Source organism: Bison bison, unplaced genomic scaffold, assembly GCF_000754665.1.
Source record: "Bison bison bison isolate TAMUID 2011002044 unplaced genomic scaffold, Bison_UMD1.0 scf7180017864383, whole genome shotgun sequence".
NCBI classification, from domain to species: domain Eukaryota; kingdom Metazoa; phylum Chordata; class Mammalia; order Artiodactyla; family Bovidae; genus Bison; species Bison bison.
The window spans coordinates 4,720,716-4,742,021 of NW_011494955.1; the positions used below are offsets into that span (position 1 = coordinate 4,720,716).

The 21,306-nt window shown below is 42.2% G+C and overlaps 1 protein-coding gene across 6 annotated transcripts; it reads right to left on the reverse strand.

The window, feature by feature from the left end:
* Window positions 1-737: 737 nt before the first annotated feature.
* On the reverse strand, window positions 738-21,086 carry LOC105001516 (natural resistance-associated macrophage protein 2-like). 6 transcript variants are annotated; one of them, XM_010857830.1, is made up of 17 exons: window positions 20,895-21,086; window positions 16,440-16,523; window positions 14,875-15,026; window positions 14,054-14,173; window positions 13,503-13,622; window positions 11,949-12,055; window positions 10,604-10,674; window positions 10,429-10,496; window positions 9,207-9,362; window positions 8,391-8,549; window positions 7,627-7,713; window positions 6,609-6,728; window positions 6,305-6,454; window positions 5,697-5,770; window positions 4,678-4,831; window positions 2,681-2,736; window positions 738-1,312 (listed from the first exon to the last, which is right to left on the reverse strand). In XM_010857830.1, exons 2-17 carry the CDS (start codon window positions 16,510-16,512, stop codon window positions 1,291-1,293), a joined length of 1,689 nt encoding a protein of 562 aa, XP_010856132.1. In that variant the 5' UTR covers window positions 16,513-16,523; window positions 20,895-21,086; the 3' UTR covers window positions 738-1,290. The 6 variants fall into 6 exon arrangements, with proteins under 6 accessions (XP_010856132.1, XP_010856130.1, XP_010856131.1 ...); XM_010857828.1 differs by having other exon boundaries at window positions 20,213-21,086; XM_010857829.1 differs by having other exon boundaries at window positions 19,726-21,086.
* Between the last annotated feature and the right edge of the window lie 220 nt (window positions 21,087-21,306).

The following is a 21,306-nucleotide window of genomic DNA, read 5'->3' on the forward strand; positions in this document are numbered from 1 at the left end:
AGAGTTGGACACGACTGAGCGACTTCACTTTCACTTTTCACTTTCCTGCATTGAAGAAGGAAATGGCAACCCACTCCAGTGTTCTTGCCTGGAGAATCCCAGGGACGGGGGAGCCTGATGGGCTGCCATCTATGGGGTCGCACAGAGTCGGACACGACTGAAGTGACTTAGCAGCAGCAGTAGCAGCAGACAATGTGATTTGGTTTGAGATAATCACATGGTGTCAGGCTCCACATGTAAAAATGTCAGAAGTGGCTGAAGAGCAGCAGCTCCATGCTGAAGGGACCCATTTCCTATGACTCCAGAGCTCCACCATCTGGTCTCAAAGTTTTTCCCTCTGAGGGAATGGCTGAAGTGAGGTAGCCCAATGCAACCCTGCAGAGAGAACTTGGCAACCAGTGACACCAAAGGACTCGCTGAGAGGGAGCGAGCTTTCCAACGCTTACATCCAGAGCTCCTGAGATTGCCTTGCAAGTCGTCTTGGGCATGCTTCAGAAAAACATGACAATTCTGGTAGAAGGTGTTTTTTAGGAATAAAACAGATGGCTCCTTTTCTTCTTCTCCTCACTCTAATGTCTCTTGAGAACATCAGTTCATAAATGCTACCATCTTTTTCTATCGCTACCCTCCTGGAGGAGGAAGGGGAAGGTTTCCCAAGTCTAGTGTTCAATAAGAAATACCATCAGGAGAGCTCTGTGCTAATATGAGAATTATTAAAATCAGGACTCCAAAGAAAATTTTGATAAACTCTTTATTTAATCTCTGCAGAAAATTGTTCAAGTGATTTTCTAACAGATTAGTTACCATCCCCTACAAGTGAGTTTTACCATATGTCCATATATCATCTTTTTTATGCTTTCTCGTCCCTCTTAACTGCCACTGAGAAATTTAAAGTGAAAATAAATTAAAAGAATCCTGAACCTGATAGGGGTAGATTATCTCATGATTTTTATTAATATGGATCAAGCCACCCTAGTTGAGATTTAATCTTTTATAATTAAAAATTTATTACTTTATAATTAAAATAATCCAGAGGACTGCTGGTACCAGTGCCCCAGTCCCTGCAGTGAGCCACTGCTGACCCACGCCTCTAGAGGAGACCCTCCAACACTAGTAGATTTCAACACTAAACTTGCACAATGGCTTTGAAACCAAGAGTCGTAGATTTTGAGGAATCCTGAAACAAACTCTTTACAATAATCAAAATTGTAGTAATGTTGGAGTACGGAAAGAGAGCAACGTGGAACAATCTCTTCTCGTATCCTTCAATGGCACTGACACCTCCATCCATCAGAGAGATAGGTTCATAAGCCTGTTGAAAAATGAGAACAGGTTTAAGGTTTTCTAAGTGGAAGAAAATTCCAGTGTGACACTTTGCAAATATATTATTGTTCACATTTCTAAGTTCATTGTCCATTTGTAGCAGTCAAAAATCTTTGCTAACCTTTTATGCAATAAACACTTTACTGAGCACTTAATATATCTTAGGCACTACTTAATTAAAATTAAATTGAAAATAAAATCAAATTTTATTATAATTTAAATAAATTAAATTGAAAATAAAATTAAAAGACACTTGCTCCTTGGAAGAAAAGCTATGACAAACCTAGACAACATATTAAAAAGCAGAGACATTATTTTGCCAACAAAGGTCCATATAGTCAAAGCTAGGATTTTTCTAGTAGTTATTATCGATGTGAGAATTGGACCATAAAGAGAACCGAGCACTGAAGGATTGATGCTTTTGAACTGTGGTGTTGGAGAAGACTCTTGAGAGTCCCTTGGACTGCAAAGAAATCAAACCAGTCAATCCTAAAGGAAATCAACCCTGAATATTTATTGGAAGGACTGGTGCTGAAGCTGAAACTCCAATACTTTGGCCACCTGATGAGAAAAGCTGACTCATTGGAAAAGACCTTGATGCTGGGAGAGATTGAAGGCAGGAGAAGGGATGAGATGGTTGGATGGACATGAGCTTGAGTAGGCTCCAGGAGCTGTTGATGGAAAAGGAAACCTGGCATGCTGCAGTCCATGGGGTCGCAAAGAGTTGGACGAGCAACTGAACTGAACTAAGACACTACTTTAGGTTTTGGGAGTATAGCTATGAACAACACAAACTGCTTTCCCTTGATTCTACTAAAGGAGATAAGACATTAAACAGATGTAAAGAAAAAACAATTATTCAAAGGGTATGCATAAGGAAAGTATTTCGCAGCCTTTTAAATGCACTGTCATTGGATAAACTAAACTTGCACACGTATTCTGTACTTTGTATTATAAAAAATTTGTTGAATTCCTAAATATGTTTTTTTAATATATAGTCAGTCTTTCTCACAATCTTACATAGAGGATTATGCTTCAAAAAGATAAAAGAAGCTGGCCCTTGGGCAGCAAAAGAGTTCAGTGTTGTTTGAGAGAAGCAGACGTCAAGTTGTCAAGGATCCTACCTAATCCAGTTCCCAGGTTAGAGTTCAGAGAGAAAAATAATGCCATCTTTCAAACACACACAACAAAGCCTTTTCCAACAAACAGTTGAGTCCTAAATGCAGTCTGTGCAACACATACGTCTGGCTATGTTCACACAGTAAACCACAGAAACACTGATGGTACCTGCAGACAGTGTTTACTTAGTGTAGCCATGGATAGCATCTTTGCTCAGCAGGACTTCAGAGATGCTTACCGTGTGTGTCCAGAGTCCAGGAAGGACATGCCCAGTGCAATGAAACACTGCCAACCCTGAAAGAAAATACAGTCATCATTCACCAAACTCTGTGGAGAGCCCTTGCCCGCTGCACCGCCCACATTGCACTGCTCAGATGCAAACTTCTTTGTTGTGCTGATTTCGATACTCAGTTCCCTTTGTTCCTACTGCACGGTGTTTGCTTCTTTTATCTGATTGGGAGAGTTCCAAGAATACCACTTTTGTTCAGGCTTATCACATTCCTTGCACTACGGGGAATGACTGACTAATAAAATCGCGATAGTCTCCTGATTAAACAGTAGTACTTCACTGTAGAATCAGTGCTCGGCCTTAAAAGTAGGTCTTCAACAATTTCTATAGTGTCAGGCTGACTGAGAACAATTCAGCACATCTGCATGAAGGAAAGATCCCCTTAACTTCTACAGCATTTTCTTTGGGTGGGGGTATGTGAGTCTGTCTGTCTGTCTGGGACTTTGAAGTGAAAGCCCGAAATCCTAATGACTATACCACCAGAGAATGCCTTGCTGCGAATTTTTAAAACAATTTCTGTCAAGACCATACTCAGTTACTTGGGTTTCCTTAGAGTAAGTCCCTATATTACAGGCTCATCATAATCTTATTTTGCCCATGGTTCACTCAGGAGGAAAAAAGAAGAGATGTATCTACTCAAGTCATAATTTTTCAATATTTACTAAAATGTTTTCCCAATCAAGTACCTACCCTGTGGCAGATACTGGCATGGGAACTACTGCTGCTAAGTCGCTTCAGTCGTGTCCGACTCTATGCAACCCCATAGACGGCAGCCCACCAGGCTCCCCCATCCCTGGGATTCTCCAGGCAAGAATACTGGAGTGGGTTGCCATTTCCTTCTCCAATGCATGAAAGTAAAAAGTGCAAGTGAAGTCGCTCAGTCGTGTCCGACTCTTACTGACCCCATGGACTGCAGCCCACCAGGCTCCTCCATCCATGGAATTTTCCAAGCAAGAGTACTGGAGTGGGTTGCCATTTTCTTCTCCAATGGATGAGAGTGAAAAGTCAAAGTGAAGTCGCTCAGTAGTGTCTGACTCTTACCGAACCCATGGACTGCAGTCTACCAGGCTCCTCCGTCCATGGGATTTTCCAGGCAAGAGTACTGGAGTAGGCTGCCATTGCCTTCTCCAGGCATGGGAACTAGGTCAGTGTTAGAAAGATGAGCAGGGGGTTTCCACCTTCCAGCCTTGCCATTCTCTGTAGCAGATACATTATAAATTCTGCTGTCCCTAATCCTGAACCCTGTGTTTTTTAGAGAAACCTGTGTAGAACAGGGAGGTGGATGGGTGTAGCTATCACTGCTTTTCACTGATATAAGTAACATTATAGATCTGCAAAATAGAGAAAGAATATATCCATAATTCCACCATCCTAAGGCATCTACTCTTACCATTTTTACATAATTTGCTCTAGACTTTTGATACTTTTTTGATTATCTAGGTATACATAATTCTGCATTCCTCTGTAGAGCTATGTTTTATAACCATCATTTTTAATAATTCTAGAATAATTCAAAGAGAGAATATCACTATTTACTAATTTCAACATTGGACAGCTATTAAATAGTAGAGCTGGGCAGGGCTGTGAACCCACATGTGCTGCCCTCCAAAGATCTGAAATCACATGACACAGCTCCCTTCTCCAGCCCCATCTTTTACCACTCTCTACTTTCTACACAGCTGATCTTTGCGTTTTTCAAACATACCACACTCTCTTGTTAGGAAGTATTAGGAATGGAAATCAGATGGAATGACAGAAAAATGACAGCACTTAGGAACCGAGGGAAAATTTATGGCTAAAAATATTCTTTAGTCACAGCTGGTTTAACGATTTCATGTGAATTGTGTCAATAATCTGAAGATAGCTAGCTATGTGCTCTTTTGGGTCCTTTCTCTTCTGAGTGTTAGCCCCCCTTGACCACCCCTGCCCCTTCCAACTGGACTTACCAAGTAAAACACAAAGCTCAGATAAGCTACGCTGACCACTGCAGCCACCACATACAATACCATATGCCCTACATCCTGGACATAAACCACGACAAAGTACATGTTGATGGAACAGATGATAAGGACCACGATACCGCCCACAATCCTCAAGCCTCTGTAAAAGAATCAGCACAATTATCAATGGAATAGTCCACCCTGTCCACAGATGGAAAAAGACACTATCTCCTTAGGCAGGAGTAAGCAGCATTTTAAAATAAACTTAAAAGTAGATCTTATGTCCCAGATTAGGTTAAAAGGGTCAAAGTTACGCAATGTTAGGGAGAAAGAAATGCTTCCCTCCCCGTGGTTCAGTCAGCTAAGGATCTGCCTGCAGTGCAGGAGACCTGGGCTCAATCCCCGGGTCACGAAGATCCCATGGAGAAGGGAATGGCTACCCACTCCAGTATTCTTGCCTGGAGAAGAACGCCATGGTCACAAATTACAATGGGTCACAAAGAATCAGACACGACTGAGTGGCACACACACACACACACAGAAAGAGGAAAAATAGTGTTACACTATCAAATAATCCCTATTATTTAATTCCCTAAAAATGACACAAGCCCTAAAACTGCAAAAAGTCTTGAGTCTCTAGAGATGAAACAAGTCATTTCAAATATGCATATCCTTTAAAGATGTACAGAAAAGGTATTAGAACAAAAAATATGCTTTCCCTCCTTTGTTACATACACAATCTCCATCTTCATTTTTTTTTTAACTTTTTAAAAATTGAAGTAGAGTTGATATACAATGTTGTGCTTATTTGTTTTTAATTTTTGGCCATTCTCTGTGGTATACGAGACCTTAGTTTCAGGGAAGTCCCCAGTAGTCTCTATTTTCTAAGTCATAGATTGAAGGGGCAGCTCTAGCAATCACTTCTTAAAGCATACAGCTCCCCTAGAACTGATTTTCTGACTGGCCTGTTTGATGAAGATACCCTTCCCCCACACATCTTTGGGAACTAAAAGAAACACACTCACAGTCCATTGGCAAATTCGCTCATGACCGGTCGCAAGCTCGTATATGTTAGAATGGGTATGAGAGCAAAGGGAAGCTGGAAAAGAGAAAACTAAGATCAGACAAGGCTATGGAGGTTCCTGTAAAACCCCAGAGAGCAGCACTCTTGGCAAAACAGAACCACAGACCCTGCCTCACCTACTCTGTGAGAAATTATTCCTGTCATCACAACATGCTGGAGGGTTATGTGGAAATCTGTAACATGAACCTAGCATCAATTATGCTCATAGTGTCTTTAATAAATTTGTATCTGCCAAATTTTCTTAACCTCCATAAAACCAAGGAGTGTCTTATACATTATTTAATGTTTGCTTGGATTAACAAACAATAACATTGTGTTCTTTGTGTAATTACCGTTTGTAATTCCCATTCAACAGGCTTAGAAAAAAAAAAAGTCATTTCTAAAAGCCTTTGAGATGCCAGAGATTTCATATGCTTTCACTGTAGACCAAGAATGTGTCTCTTTCTTCCTCTGAATTTTCCCCACACCCACACTAGGCTTGGTACCTAAGGGCAATACAGAATGCCTCCTGACTCAACGGGATGTGAGTTTCCCCAGCTCCCTCCTCACCTGTAAGCTCTGAAGAACATTCAGGATGTCATTCAACCCTGTTAGATGCTCCATGTCTTGGAAGACAGCCACAAGCAGAGCGGGGATGATGGCAATAGAGCGGGTCAGACTCACTCGGGCAAAGCGTGACCACTTTAGGTTCAGGAATCCCTGGAAGAAAACACAGAAACAGGATGAATGTCTGGAAGAGGAAACAGAAAAAGGTCTGGGGAGGTTCGGGAAGACCTTAGAGGCATGGGATTAAGAAAGGACAAAAGGGCAACGTCCTCTTCCTCTCGTCTATCCCAGTCACAGCAGCATGTACCTCCATGACAAACTGGCCAGAATAGGTTCCTGTCACGGTGGAGCTCTGCCCCGCAGCCAGGATCCCCACTGCCCAGATGTAGAGAGCGGCAGGCCCGAAGTAACACCCCAGCACAACACCCTGGAGAGGCAAGGGAGAGAGATCACCTGAGACAACACCCCATAGTGCTCCTCTGCGTCACCTCTCCCCATTCCTGGCTACACCCACCTCTACCAAGCGCTGCGCTGGCACTGTCCCAGAAGTTAGACTCAGGTCCTGACCTCATTCTAGAGGCTTTCAACCTAAATTCTTCTGGATGGGCCCCCATTCCTCTTCAGCCTAGTCCCTTCTCTTCTCTAGGCTCCTAAAGCCTTTATCCTCAACTTATATGTTAACTATTAAAAAAAAGTCTACATTTCCCAAATTATATTCCTTAATACAGTATTCTAGAAGATGGTGATAGAAATGGAGATAAAGTGCAAATGAATTCTGGAGATGCTGCATACTATTTATTCTACTCTTGGAGGTTCACCATGTACCTGGCATAAAAGGGACAGAGAGGTCCCAACAAAGACCACTTTCCTGGGACTTTCCTGGTAGTCCAGTGGTTAAGACTTCATGCTCCGAATGCAGGGGACATGGGATGATCTCTGGTCAGGGAACTAGATCCCACATGCCACACAGCATGGCCTAAATAAAGTCTCCAGCCACAAGGATGAGGGGTTGGGGAGGAGAACAAATATATAAAACAAAAAAAGACCACTTTACTAAGAACACTTTCTTTGATGCCAATTAACGCCTATAGCACAAAATGCTATCAACACAAGTTTAAGAATCACGGATACAATTCATATTTTCAGCTGATCTTATATTTCCTTCCATAATCCAAAAGGCTTGTCTGGCAAGGGACCTCTGAATAACAATACTCAACAATCCAGAGAAGATATGCTGAGCTCTGAAGTGAACCCTCAGAAAAGACCAGATACTACGCTAAGAATCTTGATTCAGGGACAAAGATCAGAAATCTGAACAGGTTTACCCCTTTGTAGATGTCCACAGCCAGTGTTGAGTTATCGTCTGGGAAAAGGTGAGTGTGGGGACTGCTGCTGTTTTTACAGACTGCAACCTGGAACCAGAGCAGTTTAGGAACGACTTTTAATTTTGAGGTCAGGATTCAAATTAAGAAGACCTCCCCTACAGCTCACACACAGGTCATCTAAGAGACAGATGCTAAAGGCAAGAAACTGGACATGGATTCTGATGAGAGCAGAGACTGGCCACAAATATGAGAGGACACCCAGAATAGGAGCCCTTAGTCAAAGCAGAGACGGAAGTCAGAGGTCCTATGATGGGAAAAAAAGGAGTCATCAAAACCAGACTGGCAATCAGGAGTCACGAGGACAGAGAATTCAAAGTGACAAAACAGCCTGCCTAACCACAGATTCTGTTTTCTGTGTGTTGATTCCTCCCAACCTGTCATCACCAGTAGGACTGGCAAGCAGCCAGTAGTTGGTAAACAGGAAGGGAAAGGGGATGAGAAAGAGCAAACAGATGTGAAGCCACTAACAACAGCAAGAGGCAACCTTTGTCCGAGGAAAACCCCCTTCCCAGTCAAAAGCTGGGAAGGATGGGCTGAGCTGCACCACAGCCCCAGAGTGTAAACCACGACTGGAGCAATGATTTAGTGGGAAGCACTGAGATCTATTTCCCCTGCGCTCTAAGTCACTGTCACGTTTTCCTGCCCCAGTCAGCTTTTCTCTTTACCCTCGCATTCACTACTACCCATGTCCCTGGCTTACTTACCACCTGCTCGTTGGTTTTCTCAAAAAATGCTTCCGCAAACACTGAGATGACACAGGTGTTGATGATAAAGGAAACAAAGAGAGCAATGCAGCAGTCAATGAAGAAGTACTTATTGGCTTCTCGAACTTCCTGCCTTTTGGCTCGGTCTATATGTCTGGACTAGAGAGGTAACAGCAAAAGTCAGTTTTTTTAAACTGTTGGAACAAGTTACTTGCAATATTTCATGAGTATGGAGTCCACTGAAAGTCCTCAATGGCAAACAACTGATCACATGAAATGTGTGAGATTCCGCTTACATCCCGGTTTACTGAGTAAGATGACCCTGTGATGATATCATACATCCCCAAACTGGAAAAAGTGACCAAGTGACTTCTGAGCCCTCAGTTACTGTGGCTGGAAGAACTGCTGACCTACAAAAACAACCCGATTTCAGACCTAAGCAGGAGACAACCTTAATGACAAAAGTCTCTGAAATCTCCCAGCTAATGATTGTGTTGGACTGACTGGTAAAAGCCAGGTTGGGCTTTTTTCCCCTGACCACTAGGGGGCCATTCAGGCTTCTGAGATTTAAAGTTGGGAAACATGGTACATCTTCAGTATTTTTAGGAGGGACTTTAGTCTCTTCTCTATGGGGTCTGTTATCTCTGGTCACCTTTGTGATAAAAACACAGTCCAACTGTGTGGAGGCCAACTGTCGAAAAACACTGTGCTCCTTCAGGGCTCTAACAGTTGTAAACTAAGTGTGTGTCCCTTGCAATTAAAGGAAAAGGTCCCATGAACTACACAGGCCACTGAGATGAGAAAGGTCTTGCTCACCTTGACTAAGGCAGAATGCAGGTATATGTTGTGTGGCATGATAATGGCACCCACGATGGCCACAGCCTGCATGATCTGTGGGGTACGACAGCCTGAACAGGATGGCAGGAACATGCCTTTGAGGACCTGGGTCTGGCTGGGTTTCACTGTAACATACTACACACAAACAGAACAGCTATTAGTCTTTTCTGGAACATGAGACTAGGGAGTAACACAGTACTAGAAAACACTGCATCTTTACTCCTTAAACCCCTTCATCAACAACTACACAGGAAATGAGGAACACAGAACCACCCAAAAAAAACCAAGCAGCACAGTTCAGAGAATTTAGGACTGGAGTGTCCAGACATTTCATATTGTATTTTATATATACAAAATAGATGTGTAGAGAATGCAATTAATATTCTAAAGCAATAAAACAGCTGCTAACGGCCTTATTGATATTAGTGCCACAATAACTCCTGTCAGACATACCTTAGAATACAGTCAATTCTTGATTACCCACACTAACCATGCTTCTGTGCTCACCACTTATATAAAAAGCACTTATGCTTACCACTAGCATCTGCTGAGAGACTCACTCAAAAACACTTCTCATACACACTTTTTTCCTGGTTCAGCATTTCCCTTGGAAGCCTTAGACCAAGGTATATCATCTACTCAGAGCAGATGTATTGTTAAAAGCTTACTAGCTAGGGCAATAAAGAGAAGTCAGTTTATAATAATTGGACATAGAAAGGTGCTGGGTTTCACTTCACTACATATAATGGTAGAGTTAGTTTTAACCCAGTGGAGTGTTGGGACTGGGGCACAAACCAGGAAATAGGCCCTGTATCCCCTATAGTTCATTGCTACAATACAGAGACAGTCCAAGCTGCAATTACTGTCAACCAGGATGAGCAAAAACAGAATCCGTTTAGGTAACAGCCAAGAATAACCCTGCAACCCCTTTCCTAACCCTCTCCAAGGCTGTTCTGTTATTGGGATGGCCAACCTGGGAGATTAGTTTGGAAAGTTCCAGAAATTCTAATCAATTGAACTAACAGTCCCTGCAGGTCTTCCTTGGACACTAGTCTTTACTACAATTCATTCCTTTAAAATTGGCATAAGGTTGAATTTGGCTTTTTGTTAAAACCTACTGTCTCTTATAATAAAAGAACAAAAATCTTGTTTTAAAAAGCTAATAAAAAAATAAAGTTAATGAATAGCCTGTAATACTCACCTCATAGCCAAATGTGAGGGCCATAACAGTGAAGATAAAACCAAAAAATGCTTCTAGCTTTCGTAAACCTGAAGGGGAAAATGTAGCAGTGAGTCCACAGAAGGCAGATTTCCCCGTAAATCACATGATGGAAAGCAGCTCCTCTGACTGACCCCTCCATTCCCATGCTCCTTACCATAGTTGTCCAAAAAGAGAAATGCAAATGTATCTGCAATGGTGATGAGAACTCCACCCCATAGTGGAATCCTAGGTCAGAGATGAAAAACAGAGATTTAAGGGAAGAAAAGAAACATTGAGAATGACTCTTTTCCCAACAGTTCTCCAGATATCTGACACTTGCAGGAGCAAGGACTTGGAAAATGGATCCATGGTAAGCAGGCCAGGCCCTGGGTAGCTTAGGATCACAGCACTAAATGAAACAATTTGTTGTTGCTGTTCAGTCATCAAGTTGTGTTCAACTCTTTGAGATCCCATGGACTGCAGCACGCCAGGCTTCCCTGTGCCTCACCATCTCATCTCCCAGAGTCTGCCCAAGTTCATGCCTATTGAATCAGTGATGCCATCCAACCATCTCGTCCTCTGTCGCCCTCTTCTCCTTCTGCCATAAATCTTCCCCAGCATCAGGGTCTTTTACCAATGAGTCTAGCTATTCGCATCAGGTGGCCAAAGTATTAGAGCTCAGCCTCACCATCCGTCTTTCCGATGAGTCTTCAGGGTTGATTTCCTTAAGATTGACTGGTTTCATCTCCTTGCTGTCTAAGGGACTCAAGAGTCTTCTCCAGCACCATAGTTCAAAAGCAGCGATTCTTCGGCACTCAGCCTTTTTTTTGGTCCAGCGCTCACATCCGTACATGACTACTGGAAAGACCATAGCCTTGACTATAAGGACCTCTGTCACTAAAGTAATGTCTTTCTTTTTTAACACACTGTCTAGGTTTGTCAAAGTGAAACAATACACTCATTCAAACTTTGTCTAGTATTTCAGACATTCAGGACACAAAACTGAAGAGCACTGGTCTTCTCTCTCAATGACCTCACTTGGGATAAACTGACATACAAATTAATTATAATACACACTGCCACATACTGGATAACACAGGTATGTATTACCCAACATGAGAACATGAAAGATATAGAGCCTCCATCTGCCAGGAGAAAGGAAAGTAGTTTCAGAAAGGTTCTACAGAAAAAATAATACTTGAGTGAATCTTGGAAATTGAAAATGACTTGTGTTTTTCTTTTTATGTTGTTGCTTAGTCTCTAAGTCGTGTGCAATTCTTTTTCAACTCCATTGACTGTAGTCCACCAGGCTCTATCCATAGGACATCCCAAGCAAGAATACTGGAGCGGGGTGCAATTTCCTTCAGCAGGAAATCTTCCCAATCAAGGGATCAAACTTGTACCTACTGCTTCACAGGCAGATTCTTTACCACTAAGCCACCAGGGAAGGACTTTTGTTTTTATACTTGTTTTGAAATCTCACAAAACATTGATTACTTTCTAGAAGACAAACCTCTCACCTGCCTGCAGACAGGAGATTGATCGCAATAGCTGAGCCAATAACTTCTTGCATATCTACACCAATGATAGCCAACTCCACCATCAGCCACAGAAGGATTCGTGGAACCTAAACACCAAACAGCAGAAAGATATGGTTCTAATTAATCATTTCTAAGAACTTACCCCATAGTTTAGAATTCACATTTTGGCAGTGATCCATAAACAGTCCTTTATTAAACCTTAGGTCTAGAGATGAAGGACCAGAACTCAGCTTTGGCCCCTTGATGGAGAGGGCCAGGCTGCTCTTTGTGGCAGAGCCTGTGAGTCCAGGTCAGGGCAACAGCTGATGTCAATTTCTTCTCCTTCCATTTCACTTGACAGAAAAATGGAATTTCCATTCATTATTTCCATTTAATTTTTTTTTGCCTAAAAACAATCCTAAAATTCTTAGGGGGAAATGAGGATGCTAAAATGGTCAAAATATTGTTCAGGAGAGAACAGAAATACTATAGAAAAAATATCTATCCTGACCATAGCTGAAGAGACAAAACAAACATGAAAAGGCTGGAGTCATCCTTAATATAATAATGCACAAGCAAGTGAAAAGACAGATATGCAAAAGGGACTTAGGGCAAAGTGTTGGAACTGGGTGTCCAATAACAAAATCTGGAAGATAATCTCGTCAAATAATTAAACAGAAAGAAATTTAGTAGTGCAAGCTCATTGAGGCAGGGGGCGGGGGGCCGTGGGGGGACCACTTCCATGTACCTACTACTGAAAAAAAAAGTCACAAAAAAACAACAGCTGAGATACATGAAGAAAGAGAAGCTAAACAAACTATAAATTACCAGGTTGTTTTTTTTTTTGAGACGCATATAAAAACAAAACAAAAAAAGGCAGGTAAAGATACTCTCTCACAGCCAGGAAAGGAGATTAAACTTTAAGAAAAAACTGGAGGTAGATACTTATCTAAAGATCAAGTCGGTTTAAAGCTATCTTCCAGACCCTGTGTCTATCCATTCGTGACTTAAGCAGGAATAAGAAAGACCTAAATATCCAGAAGGAAACTATGGAGGACAGTGTAAACTCCAGGGTCAAGGTAAAATGAAAAAGCATCATTAACAAATTCAAAGATCCTGCCAAACATGCCCTAGTAAAAGAAAAAAACTCACTTCAGATTGACAGCAAAGACAAACAAAAAAGAAAATATGCATAATGCAAAGTAATGGAGTAATATGGATGAATGAAAAAAAAAGCTTTAGAGAACAGCCCCGCCCCTTTGTGGACTAGGCCCCGCTTGGTGCCAAAAGGCATAGTAAAAGGTAAGTGTTTACTCACACAGAAACGTCTAAGCAAACTTTCTGTAAATGTGAATCTCGTTAGATTTTGAAGGAGTGCAGAAACATGGTTTAGCAGCAAGAGAAACTACAGAATTTCCCTTGGGACTGCCAGTCCTCTGGGACACAGATCCCCTCTTCCTCCACTATTTCAGTATGGGGGCGGGGGGAGACGGTGGGACAGCACAGGTTGCCAGACACACAGTTACCTATGAGTAACAGACAAACACTGCTCACCCTAGGATACTGACGGTAACACACTTCAGCAAGATGAAGCCCGGTGACCACTCCCAGCCTAGCTGCAAGCGTTTGGAGCAGGACCCCGACAATGGTGGCCAACAGAAGAACCCAGAGCAGCTACAGAAGAACAAAATCCCAACATTACACTCATGAAACAATTGGAAGTTTGGGTTTGGTTGTTTGGCAATGGGAATGGGAAACAGTACACTCAGCAAAGCGCCCCGTTCAGGGATCCAACGACTGAGTTCTCTATCACATTCTGCACAGAACTTGCTAGGTCACCTTGCACCTTTCTGAGTCTTAGTTTTTCCCATTTGCTGTTTCACTTTTGTTCAAGGAAACTACCTGGGTAAAATAAAATTAAAAACCAACTACATGACAAAATAAAGTTTAAAAACAGATGGAAAAGTACTTTTCACCTAAGCGTCAGGGCCAATGAAGTATCAGCATGTAGCCACCAAGGCTGATACCCAGCAGGCAGAGCAGAGGAAAAGGCTGTGGTGCGCTGTGTGTGTTTACAAAGGAAAGAGGGAGGACTCCATGTTCACCTTAAATCCAGCCAGTGCTCCAGACTGCAAATCACATTCAATGTTTCCTGGATCCACAACGCTCATAAGAAGTCCTGGTCCTGTGAAGACCCAGAGTTTACGAAAGCTAAAACAAGAGCGCTGTACGAGAGAGGAAAACAGAGCAAAATGATTATCACCTCCGGGAGAGAATGGATACACATGCCTGTGTATGGCTGACTCCCTTTGCTGCCACCTGAAACTGTCACATTGATAACTGACTATAGTCCAGTACAGAATAAAACGTTAAAAAATAATAATAACAAAGTGTCTCTTGGAGAAATAAAAAAATTATCACCCACCTCCAAACTGCTGATCTAATTTATTATTTTATCACATAAAAAGCAACAGTATCAGTTTCATAAACAAAGGATTTCCGAAGTTGGACATGGGTGTGTCCAAGTTTAATTGCCATCTATTCCACAGCTTATCAATAAGACAATCAACTCTGTCCAAATAAGAGTCCAACCCTTCTCTTACTTGCCCTTTCCAACAGCCTTTCATTCTAAAACCCCAGCAAGAATATCAGTACTATCCAAATTGGACAAAAGGCACCGTAAAAAGGGAACCTGAAATTCTCGTTTCTGGATCAAAAAATACTCACTAGTACAACCTGGCAAGTGTTTTTCAAGGACCTTAGTTTCCTTAACAGTTTCCATTTATTCTGACTACAAAAATTCAGTCTTCAGAGATTGCCTGCCAGAACTGACTCTGAGGTTGTTGATTTTGAGTTGTCCAGCAGACTCTGAATTCATAGGTTTTCCCCAGATAATAATGTTTTCCTCCAAGGACCTGTCACTAACCTTCTCCTCAAGAACGGCATTATTCTCATCCAGGTAGGTGGTGAAGTGCTCCTCTGAGAGGCCCCCGGAGGACTGAGGAATTGAGGAATTACTGTAGGCAGGGTTGAGGGCACCAAAACTGGCAGAGTCCCCATGGTCTCCAAAAGCATCCTCTGAATTAACAGTTTGAAAAGAAATGAGTTAAAATTAACAAAATACTCTAATACTAACAATCATCTTAGAAATACTGAAATTAAATCTTTTAATACCTAAACACATAAGACTGACCTGACTCTATCTCAATTTACTTTATTTTTATTTATATTGTTAATAAATTACATTTTGAATAGGCAATACATTCACATGGCTGAAAATTTGAGAAATACAAAAATGGTTATGGTGATAAAGCTCCCTCTCAGCCCTCTTCCCCGGTCACTCAACTCTACATCAGTTTTCAACATTAATCTCACAAACGGTTTCCCCCTACTTTCACACTTCTATTATCATTTGCCAATTTTTAGAATCATTTCATTTTCTTCTAAAATCACTGATGTCTAGGGCTCAATATATAACATCCCCAGACTAGCCTCACTGATAACCTAAAATCTTAACTTTTAGAAGGAAATAGGCTAATGGGACACTCCCCTTTCCACCCTCCATCCGTTATTTGGTAGGATTTACCGACTCGATGGACATGAGTTTGAGTGAACTCTGGGAGTTGGTGATGGACAGGGAGGCCTGGCATGCTGCAATTCATGGGGTCGCAAAGAGTTGGACACAACTGAGCGACTAAACTGAACTAAACCACCCTAGAGGTTTTTATGCCAGGCTGCAAGTTATACTGCCTTTTCAAGTACTCAAAGTGTTAGTCGCTCAGTCGTGTCCGACTTTCTGTCACCCCATGGACTGTAGCCTGCCAGACTCCTCTGCCCATGGAATTCTCCAAGAAAGAATACTAGAGTTGGCTGCCATTTCCTTCTCCAGGGGATCTTCCCACCCCAGGGATCGAACCCAGGTCTCCCATACTGTAGGCAGATTCTTTAACATCTGAACCACCAGGGAAGCCCTAGCTAAGCACTACTGCTATAAGAAACCAAACTTGAAGCTAATCTTAGCTCATCTCAGAACCGGAAATAAGTTATGAGGGAGGTCTGTGTGGTTATAAATCCATTGCATTTACAGCCTAAGGCACCAGGTGGTGACCCCTGAATGGAGCAGGTCTCCATGATATTGTTGGTTGAGGTACAATGGTGCTTTAGTCCGACTCTTGCAACCCCGTGGACTGTAGCCTGCCAGGCGCCTCTGTCCATGGATTTCCCAGGCAAGAATACTAGAGTGGGTTCCCATTTCCTTCTCCAGGGCATCTTCCTAACCCAGGAATCGAACCTGGGTCTCCTGTGTTTCAGGCGGACTCCTGCACTGCAGGTGGATTCTTTACCAACTGAGCTACAGGGAAGTCCCAGAAGATAGGAAATGCAGACAATTTTTGATGGGACAGAGGACAAGAAGGACAATATGGTAAACTGTTACTGGCTTAAGCCTAATTCCAAATAAAAATGAGTCAATAGCACAAAGCAATCAATTACCATCTGAAACAGGTATCTGAACAGAAGATGCAGGACCCAATACTATGGAGGATACCTGAATGTCTGAATTCATAGAACAGGATTCTGGAAAGGAGAGAAGAGAGGGAGAGGAATTAGCAAGAACAAATGAAAACAAGTTCAAAACAAGCATTCTGTGACTCTGTATGACTGAACCCTTACTATATGAAATGAATAACTGTTCTACTGAATTAGATAACCTTGAAAATAATCACAGTTTTCAGAATATGATTAAGAGATGTTTAACAGAAAAAAATGTAAAAGTTTTCATCATGATTTTGGTGGCAAGAATTCAAAACCAAACTGAAGTAAAAAGTATTTCAGGGAAGTGGGTTTTAATCAGCCTCCACAGAGAGGTCTGCAGGCAATCACTCAATCTCTGCCTTTGCCTCCAGATTAATCCAAATATTTAAAAGACTGACTTCCCCTCATTTTGATGGGTTTTTAAGGATAGAATCTATAACTCTTTTTGATCCAACAAACAACTCAAGTGAGCTCAAGTTTCAATTTTCTCAGAAGCCGGTGGTGAGGGTAGGGGTGCGGTGGGGTATCTTCTGGAGTGTAAAACACAGCACCTCATGCTAATTTAGAAAACATAGGAACTCCCCTGCCAAAAAATTAATTGATTAAATAAATAAAATAAAATAGAAGTGCCCAAAAGTGTTAAGAGCAGTTATTTTTAAAAGAACATTATTATTAATATTGTTATTATTATAAAAAGTTTCTCATTTCTGACCTACTCATGAGGAACCAATTCAATTATTACAGATTATTTTTGTTGTGATGACTCATATCCTGTTTCAGAAGGCACAGAAGTCTTCAATACAATTGAGGAAAATTCCTATTCACAACAGGCCTTGAAAGTTTATCTTTAAAAAGTAAACAATCGAGATAGTAGTGTGCTTTTTCTCCAAGTATGAAGTGTGAAAAGGTGCTTGGAAAATAATTTTAAACAAAAGTATCTCAAGACAAAATGTTAAATAAATTAAAATTTAAATAAATTTTTACTATTAGTATTCTAAATGATTAGTCCCATAATTACTTACAGAGCTAATAAAACACAATAAGTCTGATCTTTTCTGTGAAATCTCTGTCCAAGAGAGAAAATGGATCCTAGATTCCAACTTCTTTTTTTTCTGCTGTGCCATGCAGCTTATAGGATCTTAGTTCCCAGGACAAGGATGGAGCCCCAGCCTGACAGTGAAAGCACTGAATCTTAACCTCTGGGCCAACAGGGAATTCCCTAGATTCCAACTTTCTCATCAGAACATCAAGTCAGATTTCACAAAATTACATGCGTGTCCATTATTTGTTTTTATACCTTATTCAACATTCCACACTGTATTTAACTGCCTTGAGCAGCTTCAGCTTCATGCAACAATCTTGGCAAACAGTCTTTTCATTTTCATTCTATTACAAATATTTTCTAATTTTCCTTGTTAAGCCTTCTCAGGTACACCCATCATTTAAAAGTGGACATTTAATTTCCAAATACATGGGATTTTGTTTAAAGTATCTTTAATATTAATTTTTTTAATATTAATTTTTTATTTTGATACTAATTTCTCATTTAAATGCTTTTTTCTCTGCAATCACCTCCTCTGTTTTTTTCAGAACATATTGAGACTTTCAAAGGCTAAGTTGAAGATTTCTCTTGGTAAATGTCACATTGCACTTGAAAATATGTGGGTTATTTGCAAATATCTTTCGATATTGATTTCTAACATGATTCCACAGTGATGAGACAACAGATTCTGTATAATTTCAATACCTTTAGACCATGAAATTTGTGCACCTTGTTTTATGTTCCTGGATATGTTCCAGTGTCTCCTAGTTTACAGTCTATGGGAGCTTGAACAGAATTTGTATCCTACTGTTGCGTGAAAATTATATAAATCTTAATTATCTTGAATTGCTTTTACAGTGCTTTTCAGGTCTATTGTATCTTTCTACTTTTCTGTATATTCATTCTATTCATTTGGAGACTTTGATATTGAAACTCCAGCTAAAAATCTTAATTCATCTAGTAAAAAAAATAATTGAATTTACACCATATGTACTTCAGTCAAATCAGGCCAGCATATTATGCATGAAACAATGTTCTTTTTTGTAAACTCAAAGTTTCTCATTTTGCGATTAGGTCTCAATTCTGCTACCTATATAAACAGCAGCTTTTTGGAAGGAGAGAATCTCAAGACAGAAGTCTTTCATTAGAGCCTTCCAAGTAGTAGCAAGAGAACCTGAGAGAAACTTTTAAGCTCACATAAAGAGCGTAAGTCTGTCAGCAGATATTTCTGTTTATATACACAATAAGGAAATAGGGGATAAAGGTATCTTTGATTTCACAGCACCCACCCAAGATCTTAGCATTAAAAGTCAAATATTAGAAAAGATGCTGCTTTGTAAAAACCAGTGTGTAACCTCGTCACTTCACTGAGTCAAAACTGAACCAAGGACTTCCCTGGTGGTCCAGTGGTTTGAAGAGTCCACTTTCCAACACAGGGGATGCAGATTTGATCCCCGGTTGGGGAACTAATATCCCACATGCAGAGAGGAAACTACTGAGCCAGCACCACAGAGAGACGTGAAGGCATCACAGCTGAGACTCGATGCACTCAAATAAATAATAAACAAAATAAGTAAATGTTTAAAAATGTTTAAAAGATACCAAAGCTGCTTGGTATCTCTGTGTACATTCTAAGGGATTACTGCTGATTTTCTAACAGTAGAGTAAGATTTATGTACAGCTTCCCCATTCACTAACAAGAAGTATAGCCAGGCTGCCCAAAAATTCTCCACCCAAGTCCCACAGCCATCCTGGAAACAGGAGGAACCAAGTATGCTGCAATCATGGTTTGGGGGGCATTGACTTCAGAAAAAAAAAACAAACTGGCCTAGGCCAAGACTATAAATGAAATATCATCCAATAAAAAACTAAACAGTCAAAGAAGTTTTCATTTACCCAACATAGCTATCATGGACAGACCCAGTACTGCATAGTTGGAGTTTTCCATGTAGTCTTAGTTAATGATAAAATAAACTCAGCAGAAAGTCTATTGTCACAGGTAATCATACTATACCCTCAGGTAATGAATGACAAGGATGAAAAACAGGCCTAAGGGTTCACGGGCAATAGGTTCAGGGGATCAGAATTCCTTTATTGTGGAATCTTTTAGGGGAAAGAAGGCACTTACAGGTAATAATAACAAAAACTCCTACATGCTACGAAATGTTCTGAGCACGTTATGCATATTAATTCAATACTCACCATCAGCTCTTTAACACTGATATTATCAATCCCCATTTTAAGCATGTGGAAACAAAGGAACAAAGAGGCTAAGAATCTTGCTCAAAGGTTTACAGAGCCAAGACTAGTTGGGGTTCAGATTCCACAGGAATCAAGGGAGAAACACAAGGTCCCCTAGTTGCAGCAATATTCACTACAACTATGGCCAGCAAAAATTTCTGGAAACCTGTCTCCTCTTGCCTCGCATTCCATAGAATTTTTGCTTCTGATTTTACTTTAAAGAGGTGTCACATTCCCTTAACTTCGTAACACTCCTTATGAAAGCAGTGGACGGTATGAGAATATCTTTACACACCGGAAAACTCAAGTCCAGGTTACTCAACTTCTTCAATGATGCTCTTTGAAAAAGTCTGATATATGAAGAGAATTGGGGGAAACCAATTGAAAACAAAACAAACAAAACAAAAAGAGAACGTCCAAAAGTAAACATAGCTGCAACAGCACGAACCTATGAAACCGAACAGATGTCGAGCAGCCAGCCACCCTTCTCACACACGGAGTGCGTTGCCCCTACAAAAGTTCCTGAGCCTGGAGGCTGCACAAACAGCCCTAAAACCGATCTACACAGCAGGACTCAGCGGTCTGTCCAGGCCCTTCACACGAAGAGGCGCTTCTTGGATGTCGCCCGTAGTAAAATGAATTCTTTCGCTGAAGTGCGGCGGCGGGAGGCCCAGGAAGCGGACGGGGCATCAGGGCTCCGAAGATAACAAGGAGGCCGAGGGGACCTTGCCCCTCGTCCGTCGGCCTCTCCCGCGGCGTGAAGCGGGGTCAGCAGACCTTCGACCACGGGTCCCGGGACCGCGGCAGGTCCGCCCAGGGGTTCAGCCATTTTCTCTTCAGGTCTCTTTAGGCCGCGGCGGGGAAGGGGCGAGGCCCCTGCGACCTCCGGCGTTCGCTTCCCGCCCCCGCCTCCCGGCGCCCTCCTCTCGCTCTTCCTTTGAAGAACGCGGCTCCATCTGGAACCCGCGTCCAGGCCTTCCAGCCCGCGCCGCCCCTCGCAGACCCGCCTGGCGCCCCGCACGCCAAATACTGGCCGCGGCGCCTGCTCCCAGGCTGGCCCTCGAGCCGCCCGGAGCTCGGGAAAGCGGGGTGCCCGCGTGACCCCTGACCTGGCCCGCTGCCCACCTTACCGGCTCCGCAACCACCTGACAATCGGACCCCGCTCCAGCGGCTCCATGTCCCTGGAGCCAGCCCCACGCCAGCCTCCCCCTACACGCCCTGCGGCTGACCCACAGGATCGCTGCCGCACATTCCTTTGGGTTGGATTCTTCATATTCGCCGTGGGGCCAACGCGCGTGGCAGGCTGACTACTGACCCCGAGTCTCCGCCCACTCCAGGCTGACTGGGGGCGGGGCCACGGAGGCCTGGGCGGGAGCTGTCTGCGGCTGAGCTAGTGCTGGAGCTGGTCCAACCCACACTGTGTTGTGGAGTCTCCCACCCCGCTAGCACCTGCGGACGAGTACGTTTCCTGCTGTAGTTCGCCGTGGCCTCGTTAGGCCCTGGAAGACAAGATCATTTCTTCTGAGACACGGCTCTCTGAGA

What these genes read in the sequence shown, in the direction of transcription:
- LOC105001516 (XM_010857830.1), bottom strand. Translation starts at nt 16,512, where the DNA reads ATGAATTCAGACATTCAGGTATCCTCCATAGTATTGGGTCCTGCATCT. An exon ending in GTTACCGTCAGTATCCTAGG is followed by an intron (nt 12,056 to 13,502) that starts GTGAGCAGTGTT and finishes TTTGGTGTTTAG; the next exon opens with GTTCCACGAATCCTTCTGTG. An exon ending in TGAGCTTTGTGTTTTACTTG is followed by an intron (nt 2,737 to 4,677) that starts GTAAGTCCAGTT and finishes ATTTTCTTTCAG; the next exon opens with GGTTGGCAGTGTTTCATTGC.